General features: G+C 40.4%; 2 protein-coding genes and 1 non-coding gene across 5 annotated transcripts in view; 1 reads left to right on the forward strand and 2 right to left on the reverse strand.

The window, feature by feature from the left end:
* Positions 1 to 12,917, reverse strand: RANBP1 (RAN binding protein 1). 2 transcript variants are annotated; one of them, XM_030500605.1, is made up of 6 exons: positions 12,634 to 12,829; positions 10,456 to 10,592; positions 8,518 to 8,675; positions 6,432 to 6,560; positions 4,416 to 4,481; positions 1 to 1,519 (listed from the first exon to the last, which is right to left on the reverse strand). In XM_030500605.1, the coding sequence occupies exons 1-6, from the start codon at positions 12,646 to 12,648 to the stop codon at positions 1,509 to 1,511; spliced, it is 516 nt and encodes a 171-aa protein (XP_030356465.1). In that variant the 5' UTR covers positions 12,649 to 12,829; the 3' UTR covers positions 1 to 1,508. The 2 variants fall into 2 exon arrangements, with proteins under 2 accessions (XP_030356465.1, XP_030356464.1); XM_030500604.1 differs by lacking the exon at positions 1 to 1,519 and adding an exon at positions 1,648 to 3,485 and having other exon boundaries at positions 12,634 to 12,917.
* On the reverse strand, positions 4,201 to 4,333 carry LOC115614955. Its single transcript, XR_003993906.1, has one exon. It is a non-coding gene; the product is annotated as a small nucleolar RNA SNORA77 (small nucleolar RNA).
* The window catches only part of TRMT2A (tRNA methyltransferase 2 homolog A), a 12,543-nt gene continuing 7,168 nt past the window's right edge, over positions 12,810 to 18,184 (forward strand). Inside the window, exons 1-6 of one of the 2 annotated variants that reach the window (XM_030500602.1) lie at positions 12,810 to 13,990; positions 14,695 to 14,803; positions 15,277 to 15,458; positions 16,334 to 16,448; positions 16,696 to 16,811; positions 18,007 to 18,118. In XM_030500602.1, coding sequence (XP_030356462.1) covers positions 13,380 to 13,990; positions 14,695 to 14,803; positions 15,277 to 15,458; positions 16,334 to 16,448; positions 16,696 to 16,811; positions 18,007 to 18,118 — 1,245 coding nt within the window. In that variant the 5' untranslated portion in view covers positions 12,810 to 13,379. The remainder of the gene's footprint in view (positions 13,991 to 14,694; positions 14,804 to 15,276; positions 15,459 to 16,333; positions 16,449 to 16,695; positions 16,812 to 18,006; positions 18,119 to 18,184) is intronic. The other variant, XM_030500603.1, reaches the window with a different exon arrangement.

The following is an 18,184-nucleotide window of genomic DNA, read 5'->3' on the forward strand; positions in this document are numbered from 1 at the left end:
ATTCCTTGAGAAAACCCCAACCTATTCATGTAGTCTTCAAAATAATTAACACAGAATTTAAAGAGAACTACTTTGAATTTTTCATAATAAAAAACCTCAAAGTCTTTTTTTTAAGACCTTAAATACTTGTTAAGATACTATTTTGATGATAATCAAATTTAACTATTTCTAAGTTAAATTTATTATTCAGGTGTCCTCAGACACTCATTCATCCAGTTTTATGCACAAGAAACTCAGCACCAACAAAGGCTGGGTTATTGAGCCTGGCTATACAGCATCTTTCTGCCCCTGAAGCAAGCAGAATTTGTACAAGTTAGACTTTAGCACCTGACAATGCTTTACTAATCCTACTGTAGTTTCTGGTTTTACTGAAAATGGATTAAAACGTCTTAAAAACACTTTCTGTAAGATTCAGCCATATTCTTAGCAACACTGTTATTGAAGTGAGAAGTGCTTAAAGCAACTTTATTCTCTAGCCATCTGCATTAACAAGGCTATATTCCCCATTATTTTAGTCAGCAATTAAATATGCCAGAAGTTACTGTGCCTCACTGGGAGTAAAAGGGAAAGTAGCCACTATTCAACTGCAGGTGATAAAAGAGCCTAGAAACCAATTTGTCTCTAGGATTCTAGAGAAAAATTTCAATACACCCCTACAAACTGAAGGAATTAAACACTGAGTTTCTGTACTGTGTCTGAACAATGAATTTGTTATGTTTCTGCATGATCCATTTCTACTATTACATAATACCTTCAAACAAGCGCAGACATTTATATCACACTGCAGATATTACCTGAATCTGTTGCCCACAGGTTCAGGAACTTTTGCATGACAAGCCACCTTTTGGTCAAAGGACGATTACAATTTTTGGGCCAAGCTATTATTTTAAGACTCTCTATTGCCTGACAAGACAGATCACGTTCTGTCATCTCAACGACCCTGTTAACAGTGAAGATGATAGGAAAGCAGGAAACCCTGGTAACCTGGGCAGGGGGACAAGATGACAGTACATCAGCTAGAACTCTTACTCAGTGTGCAGAAAGCTACAAAAACATTTCAAGGACATATCTTGATAGTCTATGTTACATATAAGAAAATTTATCACTAGAATGACTTAAAACCACAAAACCTTATTTTACTGAGATCAATTTTAAAAATACTTACTGCTTTTTAACTTGTAGAAGAGCACACCTACGGCTTCTAAAGTGACCAGAACACTGACTAACCATCCTTTAGTTTAGAAGACTAAGCATTCTTCAGCGAAATGCTTATCCAGAGAAATTATTTTACTTAGTGGTCCCTCATATCTTGGCTCTTTGAGACTGCAGACTTGTATTAAGGATGGCTGTAATCCATGAACTGTAAACAGGGACCAGTTAACCTAAACAGGAATGGAAATGTCTTGAAATCATTTAAGCATGCATGAGTAAATAAAGAGGGGAAGAAGAGAGGGAAATAACATTAAGCAGGAGTCATCAATATCTAAGATTAACACAAATTAAGTCATTCAAGTGTTTCCTCCCCTCTTCTGTATGATGTTTGACAGCGAAATTAAACTCACCCATTTTGCTGCCTTCATCACTGTGCTGCCCCTGCAGGCTAAAAATGCATTCCCAGTAAGAGTTCTTTAAATAAAAAGCAAATCCTTTAAATGAAAATTTAAATTTATTTTGAAATTTTTAAATGGCATTTCTATCAATTTAGACACACTGTTTGACATTATCAGATCAGAGAATTTACAGTGACTCACAGATAAAGATTTGGCGTTTACATTCAAATGTTAAGTACTTCAGAATAGCTTTGTCTTGTTATTTCCAAACCAGAAACACTAAAGAGCATTTTACTTTACCTTTCAACCATCTTTGTTAATCAACAGACTTTTGACATCTGCTGTACTTGAAGGGGAACACACACAACACCAAAGGAATTACTTCGTTTGAATGAAGTGAGTACCTTAATTAGAGTTCCAGATTTCAGACTAGTTCATTGTAGCAGCAAAAGGAAGTGCTAAAGTAGAAAGACCAGATTTTAAGAAATACATTTTCCTCAGGTAGACTGCAGAGCCTGACTTACTTGGAAAGCTCCTTTATGAAGACAGAAAGGTCTTGCTATCCAATGTTAAGATCATACAGTCTTAGTTTAGCAAGTTTTGTCCAGTTTTCATAATTATTTTGGAAACAGTATTATGGAATTTCATCCTATCCTAATACTATCCTTGTATTAGATTAATCGAATTTCACTGTTAACCACTATCAGACTTCAAACCGTGTTGATTTTATTGCTCGCTACAGGTTTTTTCCCTACTGTCTAGCACTAGCTTGAAACCAGATAAACAGAAAAATTTGCAGGGAAAAGACTTGATCAATTTGCCCATTCTGACAAGGAGAGCACCCCTCGAGTCTGTACAATATAACTGTTCCAACATGCATCTTAAAAGTTCAGAACCCCTCTGGTTTGTAAAAACAATGCAAGGTCCAAAGCACTGAGAAAAGCTATAGATTTTAGAGTACAACTTTTATGTTATGCTGACATGAAGGAATCTCATAGTAAGGTACTCAAACAATTAAGATTCCTTTGTATACACCTTAATACAAGAGGCTGCCACTGCCTTCAGTCAGCAAGCAGCACATCATGGAAGATCTGGGACCATAGCATCAACTTTGTGCTAGAGTCAAAAATTTAACACATTTATGGGACATGGGGGCAACAAGAGATTTTGTCTTGTAAGAGGAAAATACTTCTCAAGTCTCACATAATACATTTTCTCCCGCACCTTTATTTTCACTGTCTGATGGAACATCATTAAAAGTGTGGCAGGAATGCTCTATCACCTGATTCCAGAAGTCTGCTGCACATCAAAAATCAGACACATTCCCTGCTCAGGACCACACAGCAGAAAGCGTGAAGGGTCTGCTATATTACAGTTTTAGAAGCCACATAAGAAACATGTATATAATCTTAATCTTCCCTGTTAACCTAGTTAATCCACAGGTATGATGATATGTATCTCAACACCCAATGAAACAAGTGTATTCATAAGCTTTTAAAGTACATAGAAAACTCAGTTCTGTCCTCTGATCCCGTTTTCAAGTTTGTTTTATTCACTCTTTTGGATGACTATAAATAAGTGTTTCCACTATGGAAAAGAAAGTTAGCACAGTACATTTTCATGACTGGGGAATGGATTTTTCTGAAGACATCTTCAAAAGGACAAAAGCTTAGAAAAAACAACCTGAATGTTGAATTCAGTTCCTTAGAAAGTCCCTTGTAAAAATAAAAATAATTAAAAGAAAAAAAAAAGGAAAAGGGGAAAAAAAAAAAGAAAAAAGGAAAGGAAAAACTGCAAGGCCCAGAATGATTTATTGCTTTTCTTCAGTTTTTTCCTTGGTCTCTTTCTTCTCAGATTCTTTGCTCTCTTCCTTTACAGAAAGCTCTTCTAGTTTTTCAGCAACTTTATCAGCACTATCATTTTTGTCTGTGCCTGCTAAGAGATTGATTAGGGAAAAAAGTTACAAACTGACAGTAATGGATTTTCCTGTTAGAGGGGAAAGAGAAGTAGAGGGTGAGGTGGCGGGGGAGACACCGCTGGTATTTAGAGTAAGAACAAGAGTAATGAGATTCTCCACTGAGCACTGGAGTGATTAATTCCATTTCTTTCCCTTTGGTAACTACCTCAGATGTCACAGTTCAAGAAATACCACTTGAGAGCCTAATTCTAGGGACTGAGAAATATGGAACATTTGGTCACCTTTGCTGCTACCAGTAACAAACTTCATACAGTGACCAGTCAAGTCAGTGTCCCAAGCCCCTGGCTTCTTGCATATCTTAACCGAAAGTCAAGTTCCCCAGTTTGAAACTGGAGAATAGGAAGTTCTTAAGACTGAAAAACTCCGATTTAAATATCCTGACGAGTGCTAAGTGCAAACCACTCATAATATGTACTTCAGAAAGATGGAGGTGTTTATTTTACGTGGTGAGCTATCTTGACGCAGGCAATTCTACACGGCAGTGCATTAATCTATTAGAGAGACCTGTAAACATTACAACTTCATACACATTGGTATTCTACTTGCATAATTATGTATTTGTGGAATTTGGGAAGGGGAACTAGAAGGAGGAAATATCATTGTGGTTGCAGTGTTCATAGCTCATTTGTGTCATATAGACCAGAAATGCTTCCTTAGTAGCCCTTCCAAAAGGGCAATGTCCCAACAGCAATTGTAACAGCCTTCTATGAGAAAGAAGGCAATTGTCACTCCTGTGAACTATTACTCTCGCAGACAGAAAAAGCACCTGAACTGAAGACTGCAGTTCAGTACAGAGTGAGTCTGCTGAAACAGTACTCCAGGGCACTGTAACCACTCAAACACCTAGAACAAGTAGCATGGTACTACACTTAGACTTTTAACCTTACCTTTCTTCGCTCTCTGGTTTACTTCATTCCTGCATTCTTCAAATTTTGCCTTGAATTTCTGTGCATCTGTTTTAGTAAAGATAAAATATTTTTTCATTAGTTTTACCTCCTTCCAACACTGAATACTTCCAATATTGAGTAAAGATACCTGAGGAAAAGTTTTGTACAAACAAAACTTGTAAGCACTTATGAAGTAGTCTAGTTTGAAATCATTCAAGATGCTATGCAAAACTCTTGAATCGCATCTTGTGCAGAAGCAGTTTATTTCTTTTAGCAAGTCTATTAAAGCACCTTATTTTGCAAGGTATTTAAAACTATGACAGAAGGAGCTGTTCTGTAGTTATTTTAACTCCCAGCTGTCCCTAGCCTACAGGAATAAGATGTCAGACACTGCTAATACGACTGTGTGCAAAAGTCTGAAGATCAGCTTTGAGCTGCCACCTGTGTCAGCTGCATTATACCCTAAAAGACCTCCAGTTCCTCACCATAACTTAAGGTTCTTAGCGTCAAGAATGGAAGGTAAAGCCTGTTTCACTAGTACAGCATTCAAATTCAACACCCAAGGCCCAGACTCAAGCTGTTCCTGACTATAATAGCTAGGGAAGCATAACCTTTGTTATGTTTCGGCTTAATCCACCACTTGATTTAACAGTCATTCCAAGCAGTTGATCAAGTTGTTGCAGTTGAAACAATAATGTTTCTACACAAGTAATATAAGCAACAAGACACAAAAGCAGATCAGGCAAGGTAGTTTTTAACACCAGAAAGGTAAAGAAGGTAATCTGGTATATGCCAACTTGGTCTGACTGACCACATGAGGTCACTGTTGCCCCACAGGAATTCAGAAGCCACTATGAAACTAGTCCAGGAAGTATTTGTATAGATTCCTTTTCAAGCACCACAGAAAGGAAGGGTAGGCTTCTGTCTGTTCACCTGTTAGCTGCGCAGTCAGTACTGCAAGCATAAACAGGCAAAGAGGACTTCTCCCTCAAGACAAACACTCAATGAGCTGAACAACTTCTAACAGAAAGGAGACTTTTCAAAGATGACCAAGTAGTTACCAAACCCCTTTAGTTTCCTGATTAAGAAGCAGTTGGACCAGAAAGATTTATTTGGCTAAACAACATGATATTGGCGACTTAAGGATAAGGAAGTAAGCAAGATATACTAAGTTCTTCCCAGATATAGGCAAATCCATCTAGTTTAAAAATATACACCCATATTATTAGCCATCTAGCATGTAAGGAGAAGAGGTGGCTAACACACAAAACTTACGTGGCAAATGGCAAAGCAGGAAACACAACATTTTTCCTCTTTCATTTTACTTCTTTTTTCAAGAAAAAACCAAACCACTTCTTTGATTCAATCCTAAGGAGTTGGGAAAGCTACATTAGCATTCAGCCCTAGCTAACTGATCCGTATGTAATCACGGACCTACTTTCTGTTCCGGAAGTCAATATACTCACTACTGGAAAAAAACCCCACCAACTACTATGACAGCACTTTTCACTGGGTGTTTTAATTTAATCAAAACGACGATGCTACTCAAAAAAATAATTACAGAAAAATATCAGATGTTCTGCTAACGCAGACAGACCAGAAATCTCAGGTCAGCATCTCCTTGCTTCTAATGCAAACATGTAATCGACTACAGTTGAGTACCTGAGATAAATGAAAGCAAGCTGCATGTACTCATCTTTACCCCATAGTACTACTGCTTTTAGTTCTATTCAAATTGGCATTACACTTGCATGAAATGGCTTAAGTCAAAAAAAAACCAGTGCCCAAGGCAGAAAGCTCTACAACTAGTACTGAAGACCTAATTACTACACTGTTTGTCAACACATATAGTTAAGTTATTAACCAACTTCTCTCAGTTGAAGCAGTAATTAGTTAACACTACCATGCAGTGGTAAGATACAGCATATCTCCAACAGTGGTTTACAGTATTGTTTAGATATGTAGTGTAACTTAACAGCATAGAATCAATGTTAAGTTCAGTGCCAGTCTACTCACTTTCTGCATTTAAAAATCGGATTGCCAGAAGTTCAGGCTTGGGGCTTTCATCTGCAAAGTCAGCATGTGTGTTCCAGACCCACGCCCTGTCACTCCCAGCATTAGGCCTCAGCTCCATTAAAGGTGTGACTGAAAGGAAAGCATTAAAAGATGTACAAAGCACAACAGTAAATGTTTTCTACACCAGCCTCCATAAGCCTTACTGACAACTGGCTGCAATGCTTATGTAAAGCACTTTACACGAAAATACTTTTGGATAAACAGAAGACAATGGTGCCCATATCTATCTTTTCCTTACATTGTCAAATAAAAGGATGCAAGACCATTACTGTATAAAAGATTGCTAGATTCCCTGCTTTAAGAAACAGAGTTTGATTCAATTCTTGTTTAAAACAGATGACTGTGATACTAGGAGAGATGCAGTCCCTAAGCACAACTCTGAAGAACAGTCACACGGTTTAGGAGGAAAGGGCACCCAGTCAAACCACATTCATTCTTCTTTTGCACACTGAAAGTACTACATACTATAGAAAATATTTAAGTAAAGCCTTATTCCTACAATTAGTTAATCAAACCAGGTTCATTTTTCTCCCGTCAGTTTAAAGGTCTACTGGAAGGCATTATACATTTTGCAGTGCTGCAAGATGTGCACAGTATACGTTCAAGCCATTTGATCCTTCCCAGTAAATGGAGCCCTTTCCCTCCAAGACACTATAATTACTTCACCTGACTGATAGAAGAAATTAGAATGTTACTTGTCACACTGCTCTAAGACTTTTTTACATTACACGCATGCAAAGTTTAAACAGGGCTTTTTTTTATCTCCTCACCCCCTGGGTCCTTTCTTTAGTCTGGGAGAAATCTGAAGAGTCTACTCACTTTCTTGCATTTTTTAAACTTAAGAGATCAAATTACATTTTGTTTAATGTAATGCAATTTGTTTTGGAAAACACAAAAAACCCCTTTGGAGACTAACACTATAAATTTACCAATTCTGTTTTGCATATGTGTAACGTTTATTTTTCTAAACAAAAGGTTCATTCTTGTTGGTTGGTGACTACACCTCTTTCCCATTAGCCATTTCAATTACTAAACAGGAGCAACTGTGTCCTCTGAATAGCCTGACTTTCTGAAGAGATCTGCCCAGAGAAAACAAGCATTACTGCTTCCAACTTCATATTTGTCTTAAGCTACTTCAAACAGGTTATTTCAATTTATCTAAATGTAATTTAACCCCACAGAATACTATTGTACTCTTCATGTAAAAACCTGAGTATTACCAAAGCAAGCAAGTAACAAAGTATTACCAAATTAGTCTACTTGTTGCTAGTTATATTGACTTTCAAGTCTGTCTTGCCCTTTCATGTTTATTTTTATTGAGAGGATCAAAGGAACAAACCCCTCCTGCTCCATTAGCTCTCACTACACCTTCTTTTTAAAGGATAAGCTGAATATACCATGTTCATTTCAGTTTATTTCACAAGCAGAGAAAGGCAGCCACAGATTAGTCTAGCACCTCAGTATGTTTTCTGATGGTTAAGCAATTGCTTCTATCAACTCAAAGTAGTAAATTGTTACATGATTACTTATTTCCTATTCTTCTATGAAAACAGCCAGCACACTTTATTTCTTATTATTTTCTACACTATATTAACCATTAAAAAGAACATGCACGCACAGACTGGGATCAATCGCATAATGTCTGCCTATCCCAGCTAAATTTTAAAGTGTCTTTAGAACACTATCAGAGTCTGAAAGGGAACAAAAAGAAAAAAACCCCAAACAAAAAACCCCAAACCCAAAACAACAAAACCCCAAAAACTTCTAGTCCCATCCTTGCAGACAATCACCAAAACAAATCACAGGTTCTTTCCACTAACAGAAATAAGCACTCATTGTTTTTGACACTTGTAGCCTCGTGTGCAGAGCAAGAGACAACTCTATTTACAGTCCAATATGAATTTCACGCCTCTTTAAAGACACACAGCAGTTCTCTACCTGCTACTAAAAAAGATACCGAGTACTTAATCTACAATGTACACTTTGACAAGCTTAATTTAAAAACAACGAGTAAAGTATAACATACTATAATGGTTTGCACAGATTTTTAGGGTTTTATCCCTCCTCATGAGGAGGCGAATTGTTCCCTTCTCCTTGTGTTTCAGGAGTTTTACATCACCAGTTCCTCGTTCTTTCCATTCTGGAAGGTCATTCTCAGATGCAAATCGGAATAGCTTTGCTCGCCTTGAAGAAGAGAGAATTCAAGAAGTTAGCCTGCATGTAGAAACATTTATCAAAACAGCAGACTCGACACGATCAGTACGGTTGTTGTTTTAAAAGCCACACACAAGAAAGCAAGCAATTACTTTGGTACGGTTCCCTGTTCTGCTTCAGCATTCAGAGAAACTGATACTAGAAACTCATATTTAGTGACAAACTATCAGGAAATATGTAATTCTAAAATTCAGCAGGTTCTGGACATGCTTTTGGGGGATGATAAATGTATTTGGTGTAGGCCGCCTTTTAAATTAAGGTAGCTAATTACCACATTTTGCTATAGCTAGGGTTTTTCTATATATTATGAATACAACTGCTCCATCCAACCAGCAATATTTATTAATTCAAGAAACTGAGCACCTTGAGGCTAAGAAGACTCTTGCATAATTCCAAGTCTAATATTTGATCAACTGTTAACAAAGCGCCTCACCCTCTAGAGTCACTCATTTCCTTTTAACTCCTAAAACTTAAGTTGTTGCTTTTCTTACATGAGGACTAAAGGAAGCCTAGTGCTGCACTGCAGTGCAACACACCTGCTTCACAACATCACTGTTTAGTCTTCCAAGATGGTATTATGCCAAGAGAAACAGTAGTTTGGGACATTAGTCAAAACTGATCCAAGAAACTATCTGAGACTGCTATAGAAAAGGAAGCACCTACTCATACTACAGGATATATATGAAAATATAAAAGAGCAAGGGATAGGTACTTGTAATAAACCAGGTGCTTCAAGAAAAGTATGTTGGAACATGATACTCTTAACAGATGCTCTGATGCAGAACTACTTGGTTCTAAAGCAAGTCCTCCCTTGAAAGTCCAGCTGGGCACTCAGTAGGTGATTCCCCTAAGTTGACAACCAGCATTAAAAAAAAAAAAAGGATTCCTTTCCTTCTTCACCCCTTTGTAGTTCTTCTACATTCTTTTTACGTCCTTCTTAAATAAAAGAATTTCTTCTTTCCATCTGATACTGCACATCACATGCACAGAGAGGCCTAATGGTCAGAGATCTCACCATGCTTGTCAAAAACTGACCATTGCTTTAGTTTTTACCAGAATCTGTATAAAGAGAACTCAAATCGCTCTTTCAGATGAACAATACCCTTCTGTGATTAAGTAAAAGCAGTCTTTTCTTAAACCTATTTAAAGTAAACACATCAGGGATCACATTCAAAACACTGCTTAAGCCTTTAGCCTACATGTTTCTTCAGACAGATCATACATCTTAAGCAAGCTATCCTGATTTGACAACAAGCCTAATCTAAGGGTAAAACTACATTTAATACAACAGAAAGGTACTACCACAAATGTCCCAATACTGTACTGCATCTATTGCCTTTATTGTTTCAGCATATCATACCTCACCCTTTACAACTGGGGATGCATGGCAGCAACACTACATACATCTCATTCTTCTCCCCTCAAGATACTTGTTTTATACTGTGATCACACAATTTCAAACCTCTAATTATTATCCAGGTCAATGTTTTCTTTTAGGCTAAACAATATTAAAACCAGATTTGTAGTATCAGCTCTCTTCTATTTTTCCAGACTTTAGAGTTTCTTGGGGTACTATTATCAATCATTCCCCCACTCAATCTCTGCCACCACAGGAAATAACTACCAACTTAGATTACCACTTCACAGACAGAGAGTCCTAACAAGTTACCTAGCTTTTTATAAACACATTCAAATTTAAGCCTAACAAACACCTAGATATATTAATTTAGAAATATCCTATCCTACTTACATCTTAAAGAGTTCTTCCTCATCTTCTTCCAGAGTTTTTATTTCTTGCTCAGGAAGGGAGACTATGGGCTCAAACTGAGGATCATGGTTAGAATCATCTGCATTTTCAGTTGAAGTATCATGCTCATCATGTGTTTCCTGGAGAGAGAGGTAAAAAACCAAAAACTTGCTATGTACTTAAAATCTGAAGTACTTATACCTGTGTTTAAACTTAAAACGTTTGTGACTATTCAGCAATTATACTTCAGTAACTGAAATATCCTGTAACAATAAAGAAAAGTTATTATAGTGGAAAACAAATGTTTAAAGACAACATACACCAAAGAAAAAAAGTAAAAAAGCCAGGTGCTCTTGCAGTGCCAGATATTTTAGTCCTACCACTCATGAACTGAGCAGAGGCTCAGCTTTGGAGCTCTTTGTTATGGAAAAATAACGTCTTCACCTATTTTTCCTATATAATGTGTTTTACTAAAGCACTACTATTTCTTAGTGGCTAATGACCTATCATTAGTGGGAAAAAAAGAAAACAAAACAAAAAACCTCCACAAATACACCACCAGTACAACCACCCAATCCAGCTTAAGAGACACATTACTTGCAGAAGTTCATTATTCCAATCAAGTATGAGAATCACCCACAATCAAAGGTATTTTTGAAGCACGGCTGCAACACACATGACTGGGGTTTTTCTGTTTGTTTGTTTGTTTTCTTTAAGAATTAAAGTTTTTTGCATTAATATTCTTTGAGGAGCTTTATGTTATGGGTAAATGGCCAAAATATAACCTAATTAGTTATTTAAGAACATACAATAGCATTCATTAAGCTTCAGAACTGTCTTTAGTATGTGACTAGTGACTAAAGGATAAACATCTCCACTACTTCATACATATGCACTGCTAAGGATTCAGTACAGAAGCCTAGAAGGGAAATCCATCTGCAAGTTTAATGAGGCCACAATCAGCTATCTCAAGGGAACTGATTTGGGGTTTTTGTGCTGTTGTTCGAATAACAGAGAAAGGTAAAAACAATTTATACATCAAAGACACTTAAATCTTATTTTCACTTTTCAGATGAAAGAGTCCACTCTTACATGCTCTACTTAGAATACCTTTTATAGAGCAGGTACACACCACACAGGCATAAAGCAATTGACATGAAGCACTATTTTCATTAAACAGGAAAAAAAAAACAGTAAAAAGGAGCAACAGGCAATTAGGTGAGAATGCCGCAAAATAGATCTTGGTTATGTCAACACCACATTGGCTATCATTAGTTTTATGTCCCCAGTGTTCCAGCGTGTGGGAAAAAAAAAAGCCAAAAGGCATTAAGTCACATCTGTTTTCAAGAAAAAGGAAAAAAAACATTGGCCAAACTTTTAGGTATGTCTCCTCCAGTAGCAAGTAGCACATTCTGTATCGTAATTCATCATCTGTTCTGTGTCTGACCAATTAATTACAGAAGAAGTGAAAAATGCGTAATTCAGAATAGCACATGTGAGAGAAAGCAGATCCCGTTATCACGGTAAGATCCCGTCCTGCCGCTATGTAAGCACGTGGGGCTGCTCCTCTCGCCGGGCCGCAGCACGACGGGTTCAGTCCAGGGGCTGGGGCGGGGGGAGGGGCGGGAAAGAAGGAGGGGAAGAATGAAGGAGAGAAAAGGAGAGGGCTCTCTCCAAAGCGGCCAGGTCGCGGACGGGACCGGCTCCGGCTCCCTCGCGGTCGCGAGGAGACGCGGCCGCTGCAGGGCGCCCGCCGGGTGGACCGGGAGCACAGCCTCGGCCTGCTCAGGGAGGGACAGGCCCCAGGAGACGCACGTGCCCGAGCCGCCTGAAACGGCCGGGCGCCCGCAGCGGAGCCGAGCCAGGCGGGACGCGGCGGCGCTGCCGCTCCCTCCCTCCGACAAGGCCCAGAGCTCGTCCTTCCCGGCCGCGGGCCTCGTTTGACCTCCGGTTCCCCGCCCGCCTAAGTCCTTCGGCTCCTGTGGGCCGCCCCACGCACCGGCCGGCCCTCGGGCCCTCTTCCCGGCCCTCTGCCTCCAGCCGGGCCCCACCTGTTTCCGTTACTCTCCCTCACCACCCGCCACCCTGGCCCGCGCTGCCTCCCCTTTTACCCCCCGCCTGCATCCCCCTCAGCGTCAGGCTTCCCACCAAGGCACCTGGCTCCCCCGCCGCCGCCCTCACCTTGGTGTCCGCCATGGGGCCGGGCTCGCTGCGCTCCGCTCGCCGTTGCCGCCTGGCCGCCGAGCTTCCTGCCGCGCGCCCCCGCCCCTCCCGCCTTTACCTCATTCCCGCAGCCCGCGCCGCCGCTGCCGCAAGGCCCGATGGGAAACACCCACTTTCCCTCAGCGCCGCGCTCCCGCTCCGCCCCTGGCGCGCCGCGCCTGGTGGGGGCCGGGGAGCGGAGGAAGCACCGGTGGCGCCGGCCCCGGCGTTGCCCTTAGTCCCGTCCGGCGGCGCCGATCCCTGGCCCGGGCCCCTCCTGCCCGCGGCAAAGGGGTTTTTTTTTGTTGTCCCGCTCCCGAGGCGCTTCCCATCATCCCTCGCGGCATGGCGGCGGCCGCCCGGCGTCCCGACCCAAGATGGCGCCCGTGTGCGTGACGGACGGGGCAGTGCTTTAGTCCCTTTTTAAGTATATACCTATTTTTTTTCAAGCAACGCGTCCGACCCGCAGGCGGGCAGCGGCAGAGGTGAGGAGCAGGCGTTAGAAACGGAAATAAAACCGTTTCTCTCCCGTTCCGTTTGCAACGGTCAGTGGGTGACGCCACAGCTCCGCCCCCAGGAGCCCGGCACGAGGAAGCGTGAGGTCCGCGCTGAGGGGAGGCGGCGCGGGGTGTGCGGCCGCGCTGCAGGGCCGGGTTGACCTGGTGTCCGCGCTGAGGCGAGGCCGACGTGGGTGCGTGTGGCCTTACTGTGGGGCTGGCGGGAGCATGGCGGAGGACATCGACCGGTGCGACCCCGGCCGCGTCGCGGCTCCTCTGCTGGCTGCTACAGATGGAGCTGAAGTGGAGGGCAAGGAAGATGGAGGCGGGGGTGACCCCGCGGAGAGTCCCGCGGGCTGCCCCGACGTGTACAGATATATTAAGGGAGACTTGTTCACGTCCGAGATCTATAAATTAGAAATACAAAACCTTCCCAAGTACATCGGGTTTAACGATGTGAAAAAGTTCCTTGCCAAATACGGACTCAGTCCTCACAAGATAAAACTTTTCGGGAAGCAGACGTTTGCGTTTGTAACGTTCAAGAGTGAGGAGGAGAGGGACCAGGCCATGAAAGTCCTGCACGGGGTGTTGTGGAAGAGCCGGCACCTCAGTGTCAGGCTTGCCAAGCCCAAAGCTGACCCGATCGCCAAGAAAAGGAAGAAGGAAGAGGAGATGGAGCAGGGAGAGGTGAAGCGTCCGGCTCCCTTCAAAGCCAGCGGAGAGGAGCCCCTGAGCAAGCAAATAGCAGATGTCGTGACCCCGCTGTGGAACGTGCCCTACGAAGAGCAGCTGGCCAGAAAGAAGCAGGAATGCGAACAAGTGCTGCAGAAGCTGACAAAGTAATTCCTCTTTGTAAAGCTACTGTAATGTTTACAAGACGTGACATTATGATACGGATATAGCTAAATTTGCAGACATTTCTATCTCTAAAGTTAGAGGTAGGTCAAAAACCAAATCCCCATACAAAGTAAATTAAAGATAATCTCCAATGCTCAGACCTAAAAACTGTTCCAGCTGACAAAGCTGGTCGTTCTTGGTCAGCCTCAAAACCTTGCTAAATGAAAGGGCATTGTTTTAAGATCTGTTGTTCCATAGGCCTAAGCAGAGGGATGGGTGTTTGTGCCCTTAAAAATATTTGGTACTGTCAAGTGGTGTGAGAGGTAATCAATCTGTAGAGATGGTGAATTACTATTAGGATTTTCTCTTTAAAAATTCCATCAAATATTTATGCCTGGTCTTTGTAGATCAAAATATACCTTCTAGCCTCTGCCTCATATAGATAAAGCTGGCACTTTTTCATGCATGGGTACAGCGGTAATTCTACTACATACCTTTACAACTACATTTAACTGTCTTTTTTTCAGGTTACAGCTCTTGTAAAGTTGGAGGGGTTTGCCTGTGAAAATACTCTTTATCTGATACTTTTTATGTCCTGTACAAAAGAGGAAGAATTAAAAAAAAAACCCCAACCAACTCTTGTGCAATTTTTAACCTCAGTTTTTCTAAATGTCTACTTTACATTTTTTGTTTCTGATTTGGGCAGGGAAATAGGAAATAACAACAGAGCTTTGTTACCTTGGTTGTTCCTGCAGAAGCAGAAGTATAATAAATTGTGTTGCCCAGTAGAGGGAGTGAAAGCATCACCGTTACAGGTAAGGTAATCCTGGGTATAGTATGGAATGGGATTAATGAGTTTAGGGTTAAATTAAAATTTAAAGTTTATTTGGTCTTAAGAGAGAGTGGACAAACTGAGTATTTGACTTTATCTTGTAATGAATGATGAATTTCAGACATTGTTGCCTTTCATATAAATATTATGGAAATATTTAGAGGAAGCAGAAAAATAGTTAAAATTAAGTGGATATTCTAACTTTAAAATGAATATGCTGTCCCTAGAAGCTTGCATTCTAGGCTCATACATTCTTCAACAGAGGCAATATTTTGCCCTTTAGTTTTTCATTATTGCTGTTCTCATATCAAAATCCATTCATATCTTCCATATGAACTGAATGTCCTCTGTCCACTTGGAAATACATTTAACCATTTGAGGGTTGCTTCAGGAGAAACTTGGCATGTACAGTTAAGTGCTATGTAAATATCTTACATAACTTTATTTTAAATCTAGACTGAATATCGCAACAAATGTGAGTTCTTGATTGGGATTGGTGTAAATCAAGAAGACAAAACTGTGGGTTGTCGTCTTGGCAAATATAAGGGTGGTACATGTGCTGTAGTGGAGCCATTTGATACTATTCACATTCCTGCTATTGCCAAAAAAGTAGTAAAAGTTTTCCAAGACTACATAAGGTGAGCACAAGTACAGTGAGTTGTCTGTAAAGGTTTTGATATCTTACTCCAAAATATTTATAAAACTAAGTATTATGACAAGCTTAGTGTTTGCTCTGAGCTTTATGACCTAAGATGTACCAGTCTCCATGTTCATCAGTTCTTTGATGTTTACATCTTGTGCCTACATCACTGGGTGGTTTTCCATTGCTCTTGCTCAGCTTTTCAGAGATGGAGGGACAGGTACCAGCCGAACACAGCTTTATCTCAAGTAATGAGATGTATACGTCTACAATAAAATGTGTCTGTTATTTGAGAGCTTCTTCCACTAACTGTAAAGAAATACGTAGAAAAAGGCTTTTTAAAAGAGGAATTTGAATTACAAAGGTCAGTTGCTTCCTTGGATGAAGAGAAGAATCATCCTACAACAAGGAATAAAACAGAAGTTGCAAATTTAAGCAACAGTACTTTTTGGAAAAAGGAGTGGTTTCTTTAAAAAGCAACTAAATCCTCAAAAATGGCAAGAATCATAAAGATGGGAAGTCTGAACTTGGTATGAAGCATAGAAGCCAATAAAGGCATTATAAAAAGCTGGGTCATTCTCTGAGTGCGGTGAGAAGCTGCCTGAATCCTGTCTATAATTTGGATGGATTAAAATGGGTGAGAGAGTAGTGAGAAGCAGGGACAGATTATTTTGCATTAGAAGATACTATTTATCAACCTCTTCTTCATTAAGATGTGGAAGTCATTCTTTTCTTGACAATCAATGTAGCCTCTGTTTGTACTTAACATTTTTCATCACTGTGCATGGTGAGCTGCTTTTGTTTCAATCAGCTGTCGAATGTTAAGCAAAAGAATAGTTTTCTGTTAAGTAATTGAGCTTCTGAAAATTGCAGGTCAACTCCTTACTCAGTTTACAGCCCGGAAACCTATGAAGGTCACTGGAAACAGCTCACAGTCCGTACCAGCAGGAATGGCCACATCATGGCAATTGTTTATTTTAATCCTCAGGTATTTAAGTTGCTGTATAATGTGCAGCCCAGATACATAGCTTTAAAATGACATAAATTTGATGTTATGAATAGTGCATGTGAAAGAGAAGTATTACTTGGTGAGTTTACCTTCTATTGCTACTCTTCTGTTTAGATGAATCTGATACATGGAAATGAACAAGTAATTAATGTAGAATGCATACATTAAATCAGATCTTTAAGTCACTAAGATGATTATTCTTCCTTCTTTCAAATGAAACCTTTAGAAATTAAGTAAAGAAGAGCTGGCTGACCTGAAAATCTCTCTGGCAAAATACTTCACAGAAGGGATGGGAAAGAGCAGTGGTGTTACTTCTCTCTACTTTGTGGAGGAAGGACAAAGGTAAGGGAGTTGACTTTGGGGGATTTTTTGGTGTTTGCAACAGAAAAGTAGGTGGCACTTCCACACCATTATTTTGTCTATTTCATAAAAGTAGCAGCAGTGTTACTAATTTGTTGAACAGTTAGTTATCTTTTCCACAAGAGACTCCTGAAATTTCCCATTCTTCTGTAGTGCTCGCTGGATAAGGGCAGGCAGTTTCAGTGGGTGAATCCGTTACTGTAAAGTTGGTCGGAGAAACTCTCTAAGACTCAATTTGGAGTTTTAGAAAGCAGCATTCTTTATTGCAGCGCTGGGCGCACACACGAATTGTTTCGCAAAGGTGAGCACACCTGACACTTGCCGACAGCAGCTGTATATTTAGCACACTCATACATATTTATAGTTTTTCCAGGAACTAATTATAATATTTGCATCCTAATTACACATGCGCTTTCTTGCTGAGTGGGGGTCTTTGGTGGTTGCTGATAGTCTTCCTCACTGTGTTTACTGAATGACCTCAGTGCTTGCGCGCACTTGCAAGGTCCTAGTGCTGAGTTAGCAGCTGGTATGTCCTTGCTTCTGTTCTGTGCCAGTCTCGCTCCACGTTGGGCGCCACTCTGCTATCTTGAAGGCTGGCATCCTTGGTCTTATTTATTGTCTCCTTAGTTGTTATCAGTCCCATGATGTTCCTTCCCCCATCAGCTGAACATTCCTTTCTCTCTATGTGTTAGTAAGTTAGAACAGTTTGGCCTATTCTGCTATGTTGAAGGCACACACACTATTGTTAGTTTAAGATTTAAGGTTACAAATCCACTACTTGCTGGCTGCCAAGCTCTAGAAGTGTTTACTGCGGTCGATGGATATTTATTATTATCAACAAATAACTTCTACCTCCTTTCTTCCCTATTTCATGTGATTTTTTAATCTCACCATCCTCTTCCACAGAGCACAAGGCTCACACTTCATCTAGAGACAGGGTAGGTCCTACTGTGACATCAGTGGAACAACTGCACACTGTCAGAAAAAAATGGCCAAGAAGATCATCTCTAAAAGGATATGATAAATGTTGGCCCACTATAAGTTAATGCTTAGCATGTAATACTGCCGTTTTTAACATGACTAGAGCTTTGGTAAAAATTCTGACAAACATGTTTGTCTTGTCTTCCTTTCTTTTCTTCTCTTTCTCTCTCGTCTCACTGTGCCTTCCTCCTGCCAGGAAATCTCCCAATCTCGAAGACTTGCCTTTGGAGCACATGGCTGGTGACAAGTACATATATGAAGAACTTCTTGGCCTAAAATTTAGAATTTCTCCTCATGCGTTTTTTCAAGTAAGGATGATATAAGTTGCTAATTTAACTGGATTTGCATTAATGCCTTTAAACTTGGCTAACGTA

The sequence above is a fragment of the Strigops habroptila genome, chromosome 11 (assembly GCF_004027225.2).
Source record: "Strigops habroptila isolate Jane chromosome 11, bStrHab1.2.pri, whole genome shotgun sequence".
Lineage (NCBI taxonomy): Eukaryota > Metazoa > Chordata > Aves > Psittaciformes > Psittacidae > Strigops > Strigops habroptila.